Source organism: Fukomys damarensis, unplaced genomic scaffold, assembly GCF_012274545.1.
Source record: "Fukomys damarensis isolate Sample0158 unplaced genomic scaffold, DMR_v1.0_HiC HiC_scaffold_24, whole genome shotgun sequence".
Taxonomy (NCBI): Eukaryota; Metazoa; Chordata; class Mammalia; order Rodentia; family Bathyergidae; genus Fukomys; species Fukomys damarensis.
In genome coordinates this window covers 64885948-64908768 of record NW_022900936.1, presented here as the reverse complement: position 1 = coordinate 64908768, position 22821 = coordinate 64885948, and the positions used below count along the sequence as shown (strand labels likewise).

At 33.2% G+C, this 22821-nt stretch overlaps 1 protein-coding gene and 1 pseudogene across 7 annotated transcripts in view; both read right to left on the bottom strand.

Annotated features, from left to right (window-relative positions):
- Positions 1–22821, bottom strand: part of Stxbp5l (syntaxin binding protein 5 like) — a 391696-nt gene that overhangs the window by 92616 nt on the left and 276259 nt on the right. For 4 of the 7 annotated variants that reach the window (XR_781365.3, XM_010630004.2, XM_033768098.1 and 1 more), the window contains 2 exons: positions 4691–4842; positions 2350–2421 (listed from right to left, as the gene is read on the bottom strand). Coding sequence is in view for 6 of the 7 variants with exons in the window: in XM_010630004.2 (XP_010628306.1) it covers positions 2350–2421; positions 4691–4842 (224 nt within the window). In the remaining variant the exon portion in view is untranslated. Of the gene's footprint in view, positions 1–2349; positions 2422–2508; positions 2515–4690; positions 4843–22821 lie in introns of all 7 variants that reach the window. The other 3 variants (XM_033768100.1, XM_033768101.1, XM_033768099.1) reach the window with 2 other exon arrangements.
- LOC104866285 lies at positions 10310–11591 on the bottom strand (annotated as a pseudogene).

Below are 22821 nucleotides of genomic sequence, written 5' to 3'. Positions count from 1 at the left end.
ATTTTTACTTCTGTCTTCACATTTTAGAACTGTAGTTAGAAGAAATTATGACTGGTTTTGCAAAATTTTAGGAACTCAGTGATGACAGAAATTAGTTTTCATTTATCAAATTTGAAAATTTCCCTGGCTGTTCATGGAAGAGATAAAAGCCTGCTACCATGCTCTATTCTACCATCATCATTTATCTACTGGGCTCATAACTTGTGCTGGATGTAGAAGATACAAAGATATTTTTTTTACTATTAATTTTTATACTAAAATTTAAAATATTTAACTGATATAGTCTTTAAATTCTTGTCATGCATTTATTATAAAGGTAGAGAATAAACATAAAAATAAGTAGCCACACAAATGAATCAAAACATTACATGTCTGTACACTGCAGCAACTGCACACAATGAGCAAATAAACTGGCAAAGCAGGGCTCTGGATGGCAGTACAAAGTCAACTTTCAGCAGGGCATTTCCAGAAAGGAGATGGTACGAATAAATCATAAGGGTAATAAGATACAAACAGTTGGCTTAAATAGAGCTTATTTTATAGAAAAGTTAAAAATCCACTTGAAGATGTAGACAGGAATTATATTTTGGAGGATCCTGAATGAAGGTTTGAAAGCTTTGATATTTTATTTTGAAGGGAATAAAAAATTATTGATCATTACTCAAAACTTGTTTAACCTTGTAACATGGCCAGTACTGTAGAATTCTCATGAACTAAGAGCCTGCTTTTGTTCTTTATCCTCAGTTCATAATTTCCCTTTTTACCTGAAAAGCACTTCATATTTACTATAGAAAATTAGAATATATAGTAAAGGTAAAAGAAGAAATTTGTAAAATCCAATCTTACATTCTGGAAAGTCTTCTACTTCATTGTGTATAAGTGCACATACCCACACAACAGAGGGATTCTAGCTTCAGAGGTCTAAGCAGGATTCAAAAATTCTGGAAACTATTTACAATTAAGATTTTGGCTGTAATCCTTTATGTAATAGTAGAAGATGGGTGTTAAAGAATGGCACTGTATAGGACAGGTGTCAGCAAATTATTTAATGTGAAGAACAGCATAAGAAATACTTTAAGCTTTTGTGTTATGTGGTTTTTGTTGCAACTACTTAACTCTGCCATTGCAGTATGAAAGTAGACATTGAAAACATGCAAATGAATTTTGAATGTGGCTGTGTTCCAATAAAACTTTATTATGAAAACTAAAATTTACATAACTTTCAAGCACCAAGACATATCAAAGAATCTAATCTTTCTGTTTTAGGAGTAGCAGAAGGCAAGATACGTATCAGGGTTCTCACTTAAGGCACCAGAAACAGATGCAGGATATACCCACAAATGGGTTCATTGCTAGACAATATTTGTGAGCAAAAATATTATTGGGCATTAAAGGAAAAATTTTAAGGATTTCAGAAAGGAACTTAAATGAGGCAGTTAAATCTTAGATTTTAGAACTGATGTAATTCCATTAGTATCTACAAACTGGTGAGGTCTGAAAAAATTCAGGTTACAAACAAAATACATGTGTGAATGTACATATGTGAACAATGTATATTATGTATGCACATTTTATAAAAAGATAAGGCCCATCTTGTATATATATTTGTAGACCACATAATTTTCTACATAATATGTTAACATAATGTAAATGTTTTTCATGTCAATATATTTTACCTATGTAATTAGTATGATCTGTACCTCTAATCATAAACAACTTTACTTCTCATATTTTCTGCACTGTTTTTAGAATTGGTTACTACAGTCATCTTTATATATGCATTTGCTACCATAGGGAATGTTAATGTTATTCAGCATTTTATTTGTGACTTCAGTTTCTCTATTTATAGAATTTGGTATTTAACAGGAATGTAGACTTGGGTATTGCCTTTTAATAAAAGCATCTGAAATTAGGAAGTTAGTTAAAAAATATTATGGCACTGGTTACAAAAATGTTATAAAGTGGCCAAAAGCACAAGGTTTCCAAAATAAGAAATCATTAAGTTATTATCATTATGGTTTATCAGTTTTTTTAAAAAACAAAGACACCATACCTTTTAGCCCTCAAGACAAATGATACTGATTTTTTTACTGAAAGGACTAGTCTGCATGGTTTGAAATAAACAATGAAACAGAGTATGAGTGAAACGAGTACATGACAATAATGATTTAAAATGCATATATAATAATTTATTTTAAAATTATCAGGTTGCATTTTCATAACAAAACAAAAATTTGCATGCATACTGAATGTGTTTTCAAAAAAACACATTACTGAGCATAGATATATGAATTTAAGTCAAGCATTACAACTCCAAAATGCTATTTGCCTAACCTTTATAGAACTTACTCTGATAGGAAGTACGGATCCGTTTCGTTAAATCAGGATAAAAGTTAGACAGGCCACGCATGCAAAAGTTGTCTTTGGAACATGCCAGAACCCCAGCATCAGCAGCAGGCAGAGGAAAGAGAGAAAAATAGTCTAAAGTGAAAGGAAGTGATATCATACCATAATCTAGAACAGCCAAGATGAAGAAATTGCAGCAAGATTAGGTAGTTAAATTAGAAAGGAGATATTGAAAAAAAAATCAATTCAAAATAAGTGATAAATGATGAAAATGCTATAGCAATTTTATTTAATCAAATATAGAAAATGATGGCATGTTTTTCATATATGTTTTTACATAATGCACTTAGTTGGCTTGTAATATGTAGAAATTACTTCATTAATATACAAAGGATTGTCTTTAATCCTCCAGCAATTAAAAAGAATGCTGACGGATTTTAGTTTATTACTTTACAATATTCAGTGAGTACTCATTGTAGTCATGCAATACAGACCAAGTTTATGAGTATATGAGATTCTTTAGCTTTAAAGTCATCAAAATTCTAAACTATAGTCCTAGTTTATGAGATTTAATAGGTTTACATTCATTTTTCTATGAAAAAATGTTCACTTTCACCATACTGTATATATTCAGCAAGTAACTTTGAAGATGTCAGATGATCCAAAACTTTTTTGATTGAATTGGTGTTTTCAGCATTGCAAATGGTGCTATACTACCCTTTGATATCTTCCTACCCTAAAAACTGTGAAATTTCAAAAATCAACCTTCTTTTTCCAATCATGAAGAACCTTACGTACATTTATGCACAATTTCTCTTATTTTGCTCTTTCAAAAGCTAGTATTGGTGGAAATAGAGCCTGTAGATTTTTAAATCTGTAGTTCTCCTAAAATATTGATAAAAGTTGAGATCTTTGTATAAAAAAAGCCCTCAGGTTCTATAGGAGAAATATTGTGCCCCTGAGAAGGTCTAAACTAGCAATTTTAAAGTATAAGAGTTAACAAAAGAAGTGTTAGTAAAGAAAAATTTCAATTGTGTCAAATGTTATTAGTTAAAAAGAAAAATTCACTTACTATCACATTCAAATGTTAAATTTGGCATAACTGCAATTTGGAGAATAAGAACTACCACCATGTAAGATTTTAATTTTTATTATAAAGTATTTTTAATGGGTATGTTCAGTAAAAAGACCTATATTTCCTGTTGATTGTTTGAAACAAAACAGTGTCAAGAAATTTAAAAATTTAATTTAAAAATTGTCTAAAATACCACATATTACTATAGAATCATTTTCATCTGCAAAGCTTTTGCCTAATTTTTACCAACTATATCAGCGAATCAAAAAAATACATAAAATTTTGGCAATGTTTATGAAGTAAATTATGGAGATTATATATTGAAAGTCTAGTAAATTTTTGATAATTTAGCATTACACCCTAATTAACTTGTTTCTTTCCTTTTATGGTTAAATTTAATTGTCCTATCAAAAATGCTATCTTTCATTTTTTTTTTTTTTTTTTAACTGGTACCAGGGATCAAACTCAGGACCTTGTAAGGCAGGCGCAGAGCCACTGAGTTAAATCCCTGCTCCATTTTTTTTTATTTTTTGAGACAAGGTCTCACTACGTAGTTTAGGCTGGCTTTCAACTCACTATGTTGCCCAGGCTGGCCTAGAACTCGAGGCAATCTTCCTGCCTCAACTTCCCAAGCACTAGGATTATGGGTGTGCACCACTATGCCCGGTTTTCACAGCATGTAAAAAGATTATTAATATTTACTGAATTTCCAAAAACATTTCCAATAAAATTATCATCCATTAAGAATAGGTGACAGTTATAATATGTAGTTATTTGTAAAATTAAAAGTAGTAAATGGCCTTAAATTATCTTTTAAAATGGGCCAGATTTATAACAAGAAAGTTGTAAACAGCTTTTTCAACCACAGAACACTAATTCTAGAGGTATTTTTATATTTAATAATCTCTTATTTTATGTTATTTCTTAGAAATTCAATTTAAACTTCAGATGTTCCTAACTTCAACACCAAATTAACTTTTTTTTTTTTTTTTGGTACTGGGGATTGAACTCGGGTCCTTGGGCTTGTGAGGCAGGAAATAGAACCACTGAGCCAAATCCTCAGCCCACCAAATTGACTTTTAAAAATACCTCCTTGTTCTTTCAAAGATTCGGCTTTGTTTCTGCCCAATTTATTTTACTTACATGGTATTATAAATGTTGAGTTTATATTACCATGCATTTGAATATCATGAACAAAAGAATGACAAATCTGAAAATGAAAACAGATGAACAAATCAAGTTCATAACCCATCTTGTTTTGTCTCCTACCTGCAATGAACTGCTTGTTCTTTCTAGGAGACCGTGGCTGTCGCTGGTATAAGTCACTTGATCTATACAGATCAACAGTCCCCATGCTTAACAGTACTGTCTTCTGTATAAAATCCACCACTGCCAACCCATTGCAGTTTCCAAATGCAACTCTGAGAGAGAGAAAAATGCAACTAGAATGTATCAGAAGTATGATTATTGTTATCTGTAAATTAAATATTACTGGAAGTATTACCAAGTTTTGAGGAGGCCAGGCTGTGATTGGTATTATAAAGTCTGGAAAGAAGCCTTGCACTTACATAGGATAAATTGACTTAGTATAACCATAACTACTTAGTGCAAAAAATAGGGATGAACTACTATTATACTTTATTAGCAGTGTTTTGAGGTAGTGATTACCTATTTTGATCTTTATTTAAATCTTATGCTTTCATAGAAAAATGACATAAAATCTTAAGGGGGAAATGAGTCAAAAAATGTCCCACTTCAGTAGTTACAAATGGTTAGTTATGCAATATGATGCCTTTTTAAATAAAATTGTATTTATTATGATCCAACTTTAATTAAAATTTTTAATTTTAATTAAAGACAAGTTAAAATCAACCTCATATATCTAAAATTTTGACAACATAGTAGATACAGGGAAACACAACTTTCAGTGATAAAATTACAATTTTCTCACATTTTGGCACTGTATATTGTTGCACTTATTAAAAGGAAAATACTCATTAAAAGGAAATAACTAACTAAATTTCCTGATTAATGAAAATAGTTCTCCTAAGCAGGAATTTCATATATATATATATTAGGTCATTAAGTATGTATTAATTCATTGCTATCCATTTCTAACATGTACTCTAGATCAACAATTGTAAGTTTGCTTTTTTGCTTCCTAGGATAAACATAAAATACTGTAATTATAAGAATATTTTATTTGTTTTACATAATCTCCATGTTGTTTTATTATTAGATTGAATCTGTCTACCAACTGTGTACTGTCAGTTCATTCCTTTCCACTCCACCACACTGTCATCCTTACTTGTAAAGCAATGAAAGTAATAAATTCTACCCATACTAAATGTTTTCCACTTCACATAGAGTTCTACATCTTCCAGTAAAATAGACCCTGGAAACTGATCACTAACTAAGCTGATTCCCATCTTTATCATTTAAAGGTTATATGACTTGGAAGAATATTAATAAATTTTGCTGGGTTTTAGCGTCTTTATAATGAAAATGATATTATTTTGTCTTAGTTTAGCAGTATTTTATCAGCATCGTCAGAAAATTCTTTTTAAAGTATCTTGAAAATTTTCCATCCAAGAGAAAAATTGATAATAATTAAATTCAGTATTATACTTATTACAATTTATAGCAATGAGGCACCACCATTAGACTTCTTAAACATTAGAGCATACCTAATTACATTTTTCACTGTTAAACTAGCACAATCAACAAGTAGGATGTCTTCTTATTAAAACGCTTCAGTACAGCAAGAAAAACCACCAACAGTGTGAAGAGACAACCCACAATGTGGGGAAAACTTTTCACCAGCTATTCTTCAGACATAGATCTATTCACTATTTAGAATATATAAAGAAGTTTAAAAAATCAGACCTCCCAAATTTAAAGAACCAATCCAAACATGGGTATCTGAAATGAACAGACATTTCTCAGATAAAGAAGTAGAAATAGCAAAAAGCAATATGAAAAAATGTTCAACATCACTGGTCATTCCAGAGATGCAAATGAAAACAATGCTGAGATTCCACCATCCCAGAAAGAATGGCTGCTGTCATGAAATCAACCAATAACAAATGTTGGCAGGGCAGTGGAGAAAGAGGAACCCTGCTCCACTGCTGGTGGGAGTGTAGACTGGTTCAACCACTGTGGGAATCAGTATGGAGATAACGCAAAGAACTAGGATTGAAAGTCTCATTTGACCTAGCCATTCCCCTGCTGGATATCTTCCCCAAAGGATTAAAAGAATCATACTACAGTGAAATATGTGTACCCATGTTCATAGCAGCACAATTTGTAATAGCTAAAACTCGCCCATCAACTGGATAAAGAAAAAATTTTTAAATGTATATATATAAAATGGAGTACCACTCAACTATAAATAATAAGAAACTAGAAACAGTTATAGCTAAATGGATGCACATTGAGGCTATACTCAATTGAAATAAATAGGACACACATGCAAATACTGAATAGTTCCTCTAGGGTGAGAAACTGAAAGTGAAAGACTAAAATGTATAATAGATAACGTGAGATAGGAAGAAAGCGCTCAAAGGGGAAGTGGAAGTGGAAGGGGTAAGGGAAAAGAGAGAAGGGAATGGAATTAATAAGAAAAAAATAAAAAATGGAAACAAAGTCTTTGTAGATAGGGAGGGGTGGAGGGGTTGGAGGACAGAGGAATGGGGAAAAAATAAGAACCAAGATGGATTATGTAAAAGTGCAAATTTTCAATGATGAATGTGAATATACTGTATACTTTAAATCAATAAAATTAAAATTTAATAAAAAATTTAAATAAAATTAAAATTTTAATAGAATAAGATTGTCTCTAAGAGAATGACAAATTTTAATAAAATAAAATTTTAAATAAAATAAAATTTTAAAAGTGAGGAGATTGACTAATACACTTTCCAAAATCATACCTGAGCCCTTACATGAATACTGTCTACCATACCTGATGCGACATACTGATTTTCCTCCTGATTTAGAGATGTGCAGAACTTTTACTAGTTACATTCCATTATACAAAGACTAGACAGCCTATTTGGTGCCCGTGGGTTTTTAATTCCCAATACTTTGTTTCAATAAATCATTTTAAAATTGAAAACATGACAAGTTATATAGCTCTTCCTTAAAATATCAGCTTCAATTTTTAGAAAAGCTGTTTCTATGTTTATTCTGGTACCTAAATGAAAGATTTTAATGAATGGCAAAAAGAATAGGAAAAAATAATGGTTGAAATGTATTATTTAAAAATAATTACAGAGTAGATCCAGGGCAAAGTAATGAACCCTAAAATATTTCAGTAATGTAAACCAGTATGTCGGTGTTCAAAATCATTTAAGGGTTTGATCACTTAACCCAGTGAAAAGTGTCTCTAGTTGCTATTAATAACAAAATATACCCTATCAATCCCTATATCTCCCACATCCTTGTTTTGTTGAATTATTCTAGACCCAAGTTTGTAATCTATGAATTCTATTTTTTTATCTTCATTTCACATTCATGACTCCTAAGTTTATTTGGTATTTGTTCATTCCATGATTTCTAGTCTATGAATTTCAGAACTGGATGGCAAAATGTAAGCCCAACTATCATGAAACTAAGTACTCAAAGCAGACTAGCTATAAAGCATCCATAGGAGAAAAGTCTGTCTCCTTTAGAGAAAATTCAGAGGCAGCGAACCTGGAACTCCCGGATAAGAGTAAATACTGTTCCTTCAACTCTCCCAAAATTCGACCAAACTCCAAATATACCAATAGCAAAGGCTATCACCTTGGATTTGTAGGCAAAGTCCAAGCTGTCATAATTACAATAAGAAAAGACGTTAGTGCACGGAAACCCTTGAGTAATTAATCACAAATACTAACATGTTAACCACACTAAGATATATGCTAATAATGCCTGTTAGGAATTTTTTTTAAGATTTCTTTTTATAATTGCTAAATAGGATTTTCTGCAGTTACTAATAAAAAACTACTTACATTTTTGTAAGTTTTAAGATTGTCTCTAAGAGAATGACAAGACATTAGCTGAAACTATCTTCTGATGAGGGGAAATTCTTTATTCATAAGCATTCCCCAGGTAGAGTAGTACCAGCCAGAAGGATCTGCTATGCATCCTAACCAAGGCTCAGCCTTTACAGCAACAGAAACCTCAAGAGAGAAAACAAACAGGACAGCTTTCCCTGGAGATACCCACTGAATCCCTTAAGAAATGGGACACTGCAAAAATGACCAAAGGTCACTTAGCTAAGTGGCTTTGAACCTGTACCCAGGCAGGCATTTAGCTCACACAAGAGAATGACTGTTATGACTTATTTTCTCTCATGGAAAAAAAATTCCACTTCAAAATGGACATAGCAAGAATGATAGGAATTCAATAAAATAGGAAAGAATGAGCTGGGTTCCCCTAAGAATACAAGAAAATAGACATTAGAACAATAGAAAATAGACATTTCTAGGACATTATTCCAGCTAGGATTTCTTCCATTCATGGATGTGTGTCCTATCGATAAACATACTTTATCTTCTTTGGTCTGTGTGTGTGGGTTTGCAGGAGCAACACAGGAATGTGATGAGCCACAACAGAGCAACACAAGTGAAATTAAGTAGTTTTTAACTACTCTTTCTCCTCAGAAAATGAATATGCCCCCAAACATGACCAAATTTATTATTCCAAAAACTAAAGAAATCAAATTTTTAAATTGCCTGCTGCTTGTCTAACAAGATGTGAGAAAGTTTCTACCTTTCAAGAATCACTACCTTGTGATTCATCCAACCATTTTATTTTTATTTTTATTTTTTTCCATGTGTACAGGGGTAACACATCATACTAAATATGTAAGGTCATATCTACGTGGGTTTGATTACAGAAACTAATAAAGTATTCTCTAAATAATGAAAAAAGAATAAGATAAGACTATAAGAGCGAGAAGCAATTTAAATATGTTCAGGGACCATTTTCATCTCCAGAATTAAGGATTATTTTGATGTTACATCATTGCCTTTTCTCTTTTACTTTCCTTTTTAGTTTTATTTTAGGATTCCCTATTTTTAGTGTTCATACAGAGATTTCTTTAACTGAAATACCGAATAGTTTCTTTGGTGTGAAAAACTATAATAGTACACAGGATCCTAATGAGACAATTAATAATATGAAATAGGAAGTAAAGGGCTAAAGGTGTAAGGAAAGTGGGAAGGGTGGGGGAAAGGTAATAAGGGAGAGGAAAAAAAATATGAGAAACTGAAAAAATGGAAATAAAGTGTTTGTAAATGGGGAGGGGAGGAGGGGGAGAAGGGAGGGCAGGGACAAGGGGAAAAAATGAGAATCAAGACCTATTATGTAAAGGTACAGAATCCCAATGATGAATGTAATTGTATTGTATACCTAGATTGCACCAATAACCTCAATAAAAAGAAAAAAAAAAAAGAAGTTAGTGTTAGCATAAGGACAGACTCTGACCTGGATCTGTGGGGCCTAGAACCTGTTAGAGGCCAGAAGAATGTCTTCCTCAATGGAACTGGCCACACACATAGGTCCTTCTTCCACTAGTGCCAGTGTGGGCAGAAGGACTTTCCCTCTCTCTGTCCTATTATTATAAGCATGTTGGTCAAAATCATAGGCCATGTGACCAGCAAACTGCTCATCTCTCTGCTTAAAACAAACACAATCCAATAGTGTTCCACACACTATCTTAACTAAGCAGACAAGGTTTATTAGAGTGCAGTGGGAGAGATTTCGTGATGCAAATTTGGCATGTTTTTGGTCCATGCCCATTAATCATGTCCAGTGTAAGCTTTGATCCAGGAAGTCACTGAGGCTGCAGCAGAGGAGATCATCTCCCTTGTCTCCCTCCCCCACATCCTGCACTACTGCTCACAATGAGTGGGTGTTCCAGCTCTGGGAAATTTCCACTGCTTGGGACTCGATATGACAAAGCCAAGGGCTTGGCAGATTCTCCCAGTCTCTCCCCTAATCAGTTTCCCCATCACTTATGCTCATCTCCATTCTCATCTGACTTTCCAGAGACTCCAGGACCATACATTCCATCGACTGCTCAAGGTCTGCTGTCACACTTTAAAGAGTTCCAACCTGTCAGAGGGTTCAGAGCTTGAACTGGTAAGATACATTAGATTCTTAATGGTATGCAGTGGTTGCAACTGATCTAAATTTACATGCTGAGAAACAAAAAGTTAAAGGATATTTGTATTCAATATTATCTTTGCTTGAGTAAACTACTGAGATTTTCTCCACAAAATTTTCTGTTACACAGCTTTTGGGGAAAAGTGTTATCAAGTATATGAGATGGCACATTGAGTGGCATAGCACAGCATAGCACTAATGGTGTAGGTATGGCTATTATGTGCCATGCTAGGCTCCTATGTCATTTTCTTCTCTTCCACCAAATTGTAGTAGCCACAGTAGTCCCCATTGTTAGCATATTAATGCTGGTGTCTCCATTGTGATCATCACAAGCCCATCTTTGTGAGAGGTATATTGCCCTTCAGGGTTCAGAAAACTTGCTCCCAGTGCTGGAGATCACACTCTGAAGACACATCTGCAGGATTTCACACATTAGTCTTTAACTTCCTCATTTGGGAAAATGACAGTGGTGATTAGTAGTATAAAAGATCACTGAAGGTTTATAAGATGCTTATAATGACCTAGGTAAATAGTTGGGGTTTTTTTCCTGCCAGGCCAACAAGTGTGTGAATCTTCTTTTTCTCTTAATACCATTGTTCTCTATTGTATAGCTCTGGTTCTTTTAGTTGCTTTTAGAAGACCTTCGGAATTTTTCTTCATTTCTTGATTATTTTTATTTCATCTGTTCAATCCTGAACACGCAAGCTATTATTTTCTATCTCAATTGATCTCTTAGCCATTTTCCCTTCAGAGCTTTAATATTCCTTCTTAAAATTTTTATTGTTTGCTCTTAAGTCAATTTAACCTTTCTATCATGTTGATAAACTTCTGTAGGTCACAGACAATGAAGTAGATGAAATCACTGCTCTGGACACACTTGGTGCAAGTTAGCCTCTAGCAGTTGGTACTGCACAGCAGCCAAAGCTTGACAGCTATGTACAAGTACAACTCTTCATCATCATGCATAGTACACTAGGTCCCAGGCCAGTGGCTGGGACTCACAGCCAGGAACCATGAGTGCCAGCAACTCCCTTCCACTCACTTACTTTTCTTTATGGCATGATGGAATTCTCAAGTGCAATACTGAAGAAAAAAAAATAAGCAACTAGTGTATATAATAGCAGCCATAAATAATTATTTTTGCATTTTCCTAAAAATGAGAAAACTAGGGCCAGGGATTTAGCTCAGTGGTTCGGTGGCCTGCCTCGCAAGCGCGAGGACCTGAGTTTGATCCCCGGTACCACACACACACACACACACAAAAGAGAAAACTGGAAAATTATGCCCTAAGATTGACATTCAGCCAGTAGCTGTTATAGTTAGTAAGAACAATGGGTTTAACCTCCCTTAACTAAAAAACTGGACAAACAACAGTTTTCATACATTGGTTAACAGAAAATAGAGGGTAGTATGAGAGAAGGATAAAAATTAAAATAAGTCTAAAAATCTTTTAGATTAGTAATCAGAGTAATTTTCCAGGCTGTGGCCAAGTAAATGAACTTCAAGAGAGTTCAGTGATCTTATTGAATTGAGAAGAAAAAGAGAGAGGGAGAGAGATATCAGAGACTGAAGCAAAAGTAGTTAAAATATGAGGGAACATATTACAGAGAGTTACATATCGGGAATATACCAGGAATTTTCTGAATGGTCCTGTGAAGACTGGTTGTGTATTAACTTGTGCATGTACGTGAAGAAACTAACAAAGCGCCAGAGTCCACAATACTGATTATGCCCCAAATATGCTGTAAGTAGGGCAAGCTACAAAGAGTTAAATCCCTCGATTGGCTTAAAGTAGTGAAGCTAGCTGAAGCTATGTGACTGAAAGAAGTATCTCATGAGCAGTGTGGTAGCACCCAGGTCAACATGACCTCCCCACTAACAGCCACAGTCAAGACCAGAGTAATGGCCTATGAAGCTGTGGGGCTAATATGAGATAACATCTGTAGCTGAGGCAGCAGGAATCACACCCAAATTCCATTCCCACAATTAGTTCCTTCATAGCTTGAAGAACAATGCTCCAATTGCAATAATCTATTTTGTCTATTCTGTTCCTAATTTGAAAATGTTTTAACTTCTCTTTAAATCCTTGCCTCCATTAGTTTCCATGCTAATTTCATGTACTGCACATCTGTACATGTATTGCACCCTTACACTGATTGATGAATAAGAAAATTTAGTGGAAGACAGGCCAGTGCCTTTTGCCAAAGAAGCATTGGCCATCCCAGTTCACACTTTCTCTTTAACTCTGTCTTAAGCTTTTCTTCAACCCTGAATCACATACTGGGCAGGTGGGGACCAGAGTCTTACTGCAGGAGTCTCTGGCACAAAGGCCTTGAGAAAGAACCATCAAAAGAAGCTCACAAAAAGTGAAGAATATTTCATGTTATTACCAGCCTCAACTGCAAAGATCTCATAATATATAGAACAGCAGACACTGAAGTGTTGCTTCAGTAGTGGGACAAAGAATTCACAGACTAATAGCTTTTTGGGATTCATCCTAAAAAGTTTTAAACAGTGAAACCAGGGAACTGTCTTCCAGAAAAACAGTCCAACATTATTGAAAAATATCCAGAAAAATACTGCCTTTTTATAAAAATATAAAATTTACAATGTCTACTGTACAAAATCTAGTAGGCATATAAAGAACCAGGGAAACATGACTGACAACCAGAGATGAAAGTATCTCAGCAGGAAGATATCAGATGTGAAAGAGATGATAAAATTAGCAGACAAAGATATTGAAAGTATTATAAAAAATGTATTCAAGATAATCAAAAAGGCTGTGAAGAACAAACGTGAAAATGTGAAAAATTGGAGATACTAAAAACACTCAAAATTTTACAGATACAAATAAAACAAATGAAAAATAATCTGAGTATTAAGACATTACAGCAGAAAAGAAGAGTAAATTTTGTGGTCTGAATATCTGTATCCCCCTCAAAATTTATGTGTTGAAACCTAACATTGAAGATGGATATATTTCTCTCTCTTTTTTTTTTTTGGTATTGGGGATTGAACTCAGGTCCTTGCACTTGCAAGGCAGGCAGTGGAACCACTGAGTTAAATCCCTGGCCTCAAGGTGGTTATATTTAGAGGTGATTGGGAGGTGATTAAATCAAGAGTCCAGAAACTGTATGACTGAGTACCCTGACAGAAGTGGCCTCATAACAGCTTCTTTGTTTCTTCTAGCATGTGAAGATGCAGCTAGATGGTGCCATCTTTGTGGAACAGGCCCTTATCAGATGCTAAATCCACTGGCACCTTGATCTCAGTCTTCCCAGCTTCTAGAACAGAGAAATAAATTTCTGTTGTTTATAATGTACCCAATTTATGATATTTTTATTATGCCTAGGCACATGGTATTCCCCTGTCATACCTACAATCATAAATACTACTGTATGTCTGTCTATGGCCAAGGTATTTCAGCTTATCACACAGACCCTTACCAGAGACCTGTATATGCCCATATGCTCAGATACTGGTACCACTTCCACATGAAGTACACACATTCTCCAAGTCCAAGTAGTTCTTTGTGCTTTCCACCAAAGGATCCTGGCTACACTTCTGCTGTGAGCATCTGTAATGCAAACACTGGCACCAACACCATTAAAAAATGTATCCACATCCAAGATCCCACACGTGGGCCACCATGTTGGAGCTGCCAAGAGGGATTCTCTTTAGCTAGAACTCTCATGCTCAGGAGAACTGAAAACAGGAGGAACCATGCAGCCTTTACTACTGAGGATTCCAACAGACCTCTCTGCTACAGCTACAGCACACATCTGAAACTGGATACCAAAGATCACAGCAGCTGTTGCCAACACTGGCTTCAGTGGTCAGAGATATATGGAAACGAAGCCAATGCACCTTTCCTAGAATGCAAACCCCAACCAATCAGCATTCTTGCAACTACCTGTAGGTGAGTCTTTTCTGCTGTATCTACCTTAAAACTGCTGAAGTAACTTGCTCCCTAAAATGTAGACATAAAAGCCAAGTCACGAGAAACATGAAAAAGCAAAGGACACCAAAAAGTATCAAGGAACTGAACTCAAAGAAATGAAGACCTACGAATTACTTAAAATACAATTCAAGATAATTATTTTAGAGAATTTTAAGTTAAGGAGACAGTAAAACCCAGATAAATAGCTAAACAAACTATAAAGAAAATAATGTCTGAAAAAATAGAGGTTCAAAAAACAATTAAAAAGGAATCAAATACAAATTCTGGAATAAAAGAATATAATGAACAAAATGACAAATTTAATAGAGAGCTTTAACAGTAGATATGATCAATCAGAAGAAAGTACCTATGAACTAGACAAATCTTTTGAGTTAATTCTTTCAAACAAGATAAGAAGAAATAAGAATGAAAACAAGAAATCCAGTGAGACATAGGATACCATCAAGGGAACCATTGACGGTATTATGGGAGTTTCATAAAGTGAAGACACAGAAGGAGCAGTTTATTTAAAGAATAATGGTTGAAATCTTCCCAAATCTCAGGAGAAATAAGCATATTCAGATTCAAACTTCCAAAATAGATTCAACCCAAAGATTACTTCATTGAGATATATTATAATCAAATTGACAAAAGTCAAAGACAAAAAAATTTTGAAAGGTGTAAGTGACTTTTACATACAAGGCATACCCAAAATATTATAAGCAGATATCTCAGCAGTAATCATTAAATACAAGAGTGAGATAGATGATTTATTCAACAACTAAAAGAAAAAAAAAAGCTTGGAAAAAATATGAAGGCAAGATAAAAGACTTTTCGAGACAAACAAGATGAGAGTTCATTACTACTAAACCAACCTCCCAGAAATGCCAATAGCAGCTTTTAAAATTGAAATAGAAAGACACTAATTAGTAACATGAAAACATACAAAAGCATAAAATTCACCAGTAAATGTAAATCTATACTCAAATTCATGATACTCTAATATGGAAATGACGGCATGTATACAAAATTTAATTCTAGGATAAAGGTTAAAAAGAAAAAGTTTATAAAATATTTATTATTTCAACACATTGTTAATGGACATACAATATAAAAAGATGTACATTTTTACTTCAACAACCAAAATGTGGATGTAGGTGAATGAATAATAGGTAAAAGTGCAGAGTTATTGCATGAAGTTGAACTGTTATTATGCTTAGACTGCTTATAATTGATTTTCATGTAGTGTCACAGTAACTACAAAGCAAAACCAAATAATAGGTACACAAAATATAAAAAGAGTTAAAGTATATCGCTATAGAAAATCATTAAAGCACAAAGGGAGATAGCAAGAGGGAAAAAGAGACACAAATCCACAAAAGAACAAAATGCCATTAATAAATCCTTACCTGTCAATAATAAAAGTTTAAATTCTCCAATAAATGAACGGATTAAAAGATCAAAACTCAACTATATGCTGCTTACAAGAGACTCACATTAATTTTAAAAATACTAATTAGCTAAAAGTGAAGCAAAGAAAAGGATATTCCATGGAATAAGTGGAAGCCAAAGGTAGCTTAGACAAAATAGATGTTAATTCAAAAAAAAAAAAATCTTAAGAAATAAAGGGATCATTATAATGAAAAATAGGTTAATTATTCAAGAAGACATAGCAACTACAAGTACACGTGAACCCAATAGTATCAGAGCACCTAAATATATAAAGCAAATATTAACAGCAGTGAAGGGATAAATAAGCAGCAATACAAAAATAGTAAGGAAGTTCAGTGTCTCCATTTTTAACAATGGAAAGATTATCCAGGCAAAAAAAAAATCAGTAATAAACACTAGAACTAAACAATGATTTAAACCTGCTGGACCTAAAAGATTATGTACATAACATTCCATTCAACACCAGAATGTACATTTCTCTTGAGTACATATGGAACATTCTCCACTGTAGATAATGTATTAGATCACAAAGAAAACTAACACATTTGAGAAGATTCAAGCCATTTCAGCTTTCTTTTTTGCTCACACTGATACAAAACTAGAAATCAATTGTAAGCAGAGAGCTAGACATTCACAAATATATGAAAATTAAATAACAGTACTGAAGAACCAGTGAGTGAAGAAAAAAACTTTAAAGACATTGAAAATACTGCCTACTAAAATTTGAGATACATCAAAAGTAATTATAAGAGGGATATTTTATAATCATGCCTACATTAAGAAAAAAAGCTATTTATTAAACAACATTACACCTTAAGGAACTCAGGAAATAGAACAAATTAAGCACAAAGTTAGCAGAACGAAGGAAATAATAAAGATCTGAGCAGAAATAAAATAAAAAAATAAAAAGAGAACAAAACAATGAGAAAAGAGTTTCTTTTTAAAAGAGATAAATGAAATTGATAAAACTTTGGCTAGGCTAACCATAAAAATAACCCAGATAAATACAATTATAAATGAGAGAAACACTAAAATAGATTCTACAAAAATACAAAGGTTGAAGTGACTACAATGAACCAGTACATGCCAACAATTGATAATCTACAAGAAAGAGATACATCATTTAAACATAAAATTTCGAAGCCTGAATTGCAAAGCAATGGAAAATCTAAACAAACAAATAAATAAGAGACTTCAACAGTAAGCAAAACATTCCAACAACGCAAATCATAGGAATAGATAGTACCACTGATCAATTCTACTAAATATTTTTTTCTCCTCATTGAGTTTATTGGTACATTTAGGTTTAGGTCTACTAAACATTTAAAAAGAAAAATTCATAGTAAACCTTCCCAAAGTCTTCTAAAAATTGAAGGGAAAAGTACATGTTCAAGTTTACTCTACAAGGCCAGACTTATTCTTACAGGAAAGCTAGATAACAATATTCCTACAAGAATATTGCAGGCTATATGCTTGATGAATATAGATGCAAAATTCCTGAAGAAAAACCTAGCAAACTAAAGTCACAAGTATATTAAATAATTATATGCCATGATTAAATGGGATTTATCCCTAGATTGCAGGGTTCCTCAACATATAAAAATCAATAAAAGTAGGGGGCTGGAGATTTAGCTCAGTGGTTTGGTGACCTGCCTGCCTTGCAAGCACAAGGACCCGAGTTCAATCCGCAGTACCTAAATAAATAAATAAATAAAAGTATACACCAACAGATGTAGAAGGCAACTATAATAAATAACCAATACATCCCAAGAATATCTCTCAGTGTTAACAGCCTCAACTCTCAAGACCGGCAAACTGAAACAAACAAAAAAACAAAAAAACTAAACAGAATTCAACAAACTGTTGCATTCAAGAAACCCATCTAATCCAAGAAGATATTCATAGACTAAAAATAAGAAAAATGGAAACCACTTTATGCATCAGGACACAGAAAATAAGGAGAGGTAGCAATTCTGATGTCAGATATGGTAAACTTCAAGATAAAACTGATTAGAAGAGAAAAAGAAAGTTACTACATACTAGTTAAGGGAACAATCCAATAAAAAGAGATAACATTAATAAGCATATATACACTGAATACCATACCATCTACCTTCATAAAACAGAAACTCTTAAGATTAAAAGATTAAAAAAAAACTAACACAATCATAGTAGGACATTTTAACACCCCACTTTCACAAAGTATAGATCAACTAGACAAAACAATCAATAAAGAAATATTAGTGTTGATCCGCAACCTTGAACATATGAATTTACTGAATATATACGAAGTATTTCACTCCTCTACAACAGGGTATATGTTCCTTTCAGCAACACATAGTACTTTTTCCAGAATAGATTTCACACTAATCCACAAAGCCTTCTTAAATATAGAATAGAAATTACTCCATAATTAGTATCAGGTGACTGTGCAATGAAAATAGAAATCAACAACAGAAAAAATTTTAGTAAAAGAAAAGCTCCTGAAAAATTAACAACATACCCCTAAACAACCAATGGCTCACAGAAGAAATTAAAGAATTTCTGGAAGTTAATAATAATGATGATACAACTTGTTGAAACCTTTGGGACACTATGAAAGGAATTCTAAGAGGAAAATTCATTGCAATCAATGCTCACATTAGGAAAACGGCAAGCTCAGATAACCTTATCAGAAATTTTACGCTACTTCAGAAACAAAAACAAACCAACCCCAAATTAAAATGAGGGAAATCATAAAGATGAATGCACAAATCAATGAAATTGAGGCTATAAGAAATAGTAAAAACAAAACAATGAATTTAAGAGCTAATTTTTTTTTCAGCTTTAATTGAGTTTATTGGTACATTTTAGGGATACAGTACAGTTACATTCATTGTTGGGATCTTGTACCTCTACATGACAAGTCTTGATTGAAGAGCTAATTTTTTTAAAGAATAAGCCCTTTGCCAACTTACCAAAGTAAAAAATGACATATCAATATAACTAGAAATGAAAAAAGGCAAAGCACAACACACTATTGAAATCTACAAGATAGTAACTACTATGAAAAATTACATGCCAACAAATTAGCAAATTTTGAAGAAATGGACAGATTCCTAGGTGCATCCAAATTACCAAAACTAACCCAAGAAGATGGAAATATGATTAACCCAATAACAAGCAACAAAACTGACACAATAATAAAGAATCTACCAATCAAAAAAAAAAAAAAAAAGCCTGTGACCTAGTGGATTCACTGCTGAATTCTACAAAACCTTTAAAGATGTTCTATTACCAATTCTCCTCAAGCTCTTCAAAGAAAGTGAAAGGGACAGAATGCTCCCAAATTCATTCATGGAAGCCAGTATCTCTCTAATCTAAAAATCAAAAAAAGACCAATCAGAAAAAGAAAACTATGGCTTATTCTCCTTAATGAACACAGATGTAAAAATCTTCAACAAGATATTAGCAAATAAAATGTAGTGCATTATCAAAGAGAACATATAAATGAGCAAGTAGGTTACATGCCAGATATGCAAGGATGGTTCAATATATGGTAAGTCAATAAATGTAACACATCACAAAAACAGAAACAACATTAAAAAGCATATTATCATATCAACAGATGCAGAAAAGGCTTTCAACAAAATCCAACACCGTTTCATGATAAAAATCCTCAAGAAAACAGGGATAGAAAGACCATCCCTGAATATGATAAAAGTTATTTATGTTAAACCAACAGCCAACATCACACCTAAATGGGAAAAACTAAAAGCACTCCCCTTAAAATCAGGAACAAGACAAGAATGGCCACTATCACCTATTCAATTCAACATAATACCTGAAACATTACCTAGAGAAATCTCACAAGAGAAACAAATAAAAGGGAGAGACATATAGGAAAGGAAGAACTCAAATTATCATTATTTGTAATGACATCATACTCTCCAGAGAAGACCTAAAGAACTCCATTACAAAACACTTAGAATAACCAATTTTAGCAAAATAACAGGATACAAGATTAATACACCCAAAAATCATTAGCATTTGTATACACCAAGAATAAACTAGATGAAAAGAAAATTATGAAAAAAAAATACCATCAATCCCCAGTGCCAAAAAAAAAAAGCCATTCATAGAAGCTTCAAGAAAAATGAAATACCCAGAAATTAACCTAACCAAGGAGCTGAAAGATTTCTACAAAGAAAACTACAGTACTCGGGGGTGGGGGGGAGACTAAATAGAAGGAACATCAGAAAATGGAAAGATGCTCTCTTCTCCTGGATAGGCAGATTCAATATAGTCAAAATACTCCTAAAACTTTTATATGAATTCAGGGCACTTCCAATCAATATACCAACAGCTTATTTCACAGATGTTGAGAAAACAACCCTAAAATTCATATGGAATGAGAAGATCTCCAGAATAGCAAAATTAATTATGGGCAACAAGAACAAAGTAGGAGGCACAGGAATACCTGACTTCAAGCTATACTACAAAAACAATTGTGATAAAAACAGAATGGTACTGGAGCAAAATCAGATACAAAAATCAATGGAACACAGTAGAGGATACAGAAACTTCCCCTGACATCTTCAGCTATTTGATGAAAGGAAAGATAGTCTATTCAAAAAGTGGTGCTGGGAAAACTAGTTATCTGTGTGCAAAAGATTGAAACTGGACCATTATCTCTCACCATATACTAAATGAAAATCAAAATGGGTCAAATATCTAAACATTAAAATAGAAACATTAAACCTACTATCAGGTAAAATAGGTAAAACACTTGAAGACATAGGAATAGGAAAGGATTTTCTAAACAGAACTTCAATTTAACAAGAAATAACAGCAAGGATCAATAAATGGCATTATATCAGTCTAAAAAGCTTCTGTACAACAGAAGAATCAGTGAGTAGAGTGAAAAGATAACCTAAAGAATGGGAAAAATTTTTTTGCCAGTTACTTCTCAGACAGAGGATTAATATCTAGAACACATAAAGAACTAAAAAAATTATACCACCTAAATTACAAGATGAAATAAGAAATGGGCAAAGGATAACCATAGAAATTTTTCATAAGAAGAAGTACAAATGTTCAACATCTCTGGTCATTAGAGAAATGGAAATTAAAACAGCACTAAGATTCCTTTCTATACCAGAAAGAATGGCAATCATCAAGAAATCAGAAAATAAAACACTACAAGGGTGCAGTGAAAAAGGAACCCTTCTACATTGTTGGGGGGTATGTAAACTAGTACAACCATTATGGTAATTAGTATGGAGATTTCTCAAAGAACTGAAATTATAAATTCCATAAAACCCAGTGATTTCCCTGCTAGGTATCTTCCCCAAAGAGTTTATGACATCACACTATAGTGATATGTACATATCAACGTTTATAGCAACACAACTCATAATAGCTAAATCCTCAAAACAGCCTCAGAGAGATGATTGGAAAAGAAAATGTGCTATCTATATATAATGGAATACTACTCTGCTACACAGAATGACAGATCTGAGATATTTTTAGGAAAGCTGATATACCTGGGAAATATAACGTGTGAAATAAACAAGACACAAATTTAAATGCCATATGGTATCTCTCATTTGAGCAAGGCAAAGCACAAACAGAATTATGAGGGTTGGGAAGGGACTAGGAGGTAAATCTTTTGCAATAGGGAAGTAGTATGAGGGGGATAATATGAGGAGTAACTAGGAGGGAAAGGGGAAATAAGAAGAATAAAGATATATCACATGCAGGAATCTAATAATCTCACTTAATATTAACATTACATGCCATAACATGCGCTAAGATCAATAATATCAACAAGAATGAAAAATGGGATAGAAGAATTGGAGAAGAGAGGGAAGAAGGAAAGGGGAAAAGGATTAAAAAAAAAAAAAGAAGAAGAAGCAAGCTGTGATATGTACATGAAGGCCCTCCCCAAGATGATTTTAAACTGCATGAACTGTAAATAAGCACTAATAAGAAAATTTTTTAAAAAGGCATACATAGCAGGTAAGTCAATAGGTAATTTCATATTGAAAACTGAAAAGCTAAAAACTTTTTCTTTAAGTTTCACAGTAGGAAAAGACAAGGGTGTCCATTCTCATCATTGTATTCAATATAATACTGAAAGTCTTAGAGCAGTTAGTCAAGACAAAGAATGAAAAGACATCCAAATTGGAAAGGAGTAAGTTCAGTTATATGATTTTATTTATTTATTTATGGGTACCGGGGATCGAACTTGGGTCCTTGCACTTGCAAGGCAGGAGGCAGAACCACTGAGCTAAATCCCCAGCCCATAATTTTATATACTATACAAAATCCTGAGTCATTTCTAAAAATTTACAAATAATAAATGAATTTAGTAAAGTTTCAGGGTATAAAAATAAACATTTAGTAAAGTTATAGTGTAAAGTCAATATATAAAATCAGCAGTATTTCAATACATTATCCATAAACTATTCAAAAACCAGATACACAAAGTAATCCCATTTACAACAGCATCAAAAAAGAATACTTAAATAATAGAACTGAACCAAGCTTTGGAACACATGGACTTAATAGATGTTTATAGAGTATTCCACCCCCAAAAACCAGAATATACATTCTTTTCGGCTGCACATGGATCATTCTCCAAAATAGACCACATACTGGCTCACAGAACAGGTCTAAATAAATGCAAAAAAATTGAAGTCATCCCCTGTATATTATCAGATCATAGTGCAATCAAACTAGACATCAATAGCACAAGAAACTATAGAAACTTCACAAGCACATGGAAACTGAACAACACTCTCCTAAACAATCAATGGATTACAGAGGAAATTAAAGAAGAAATTAGACAGTTTTTACAAATAAATGAGAA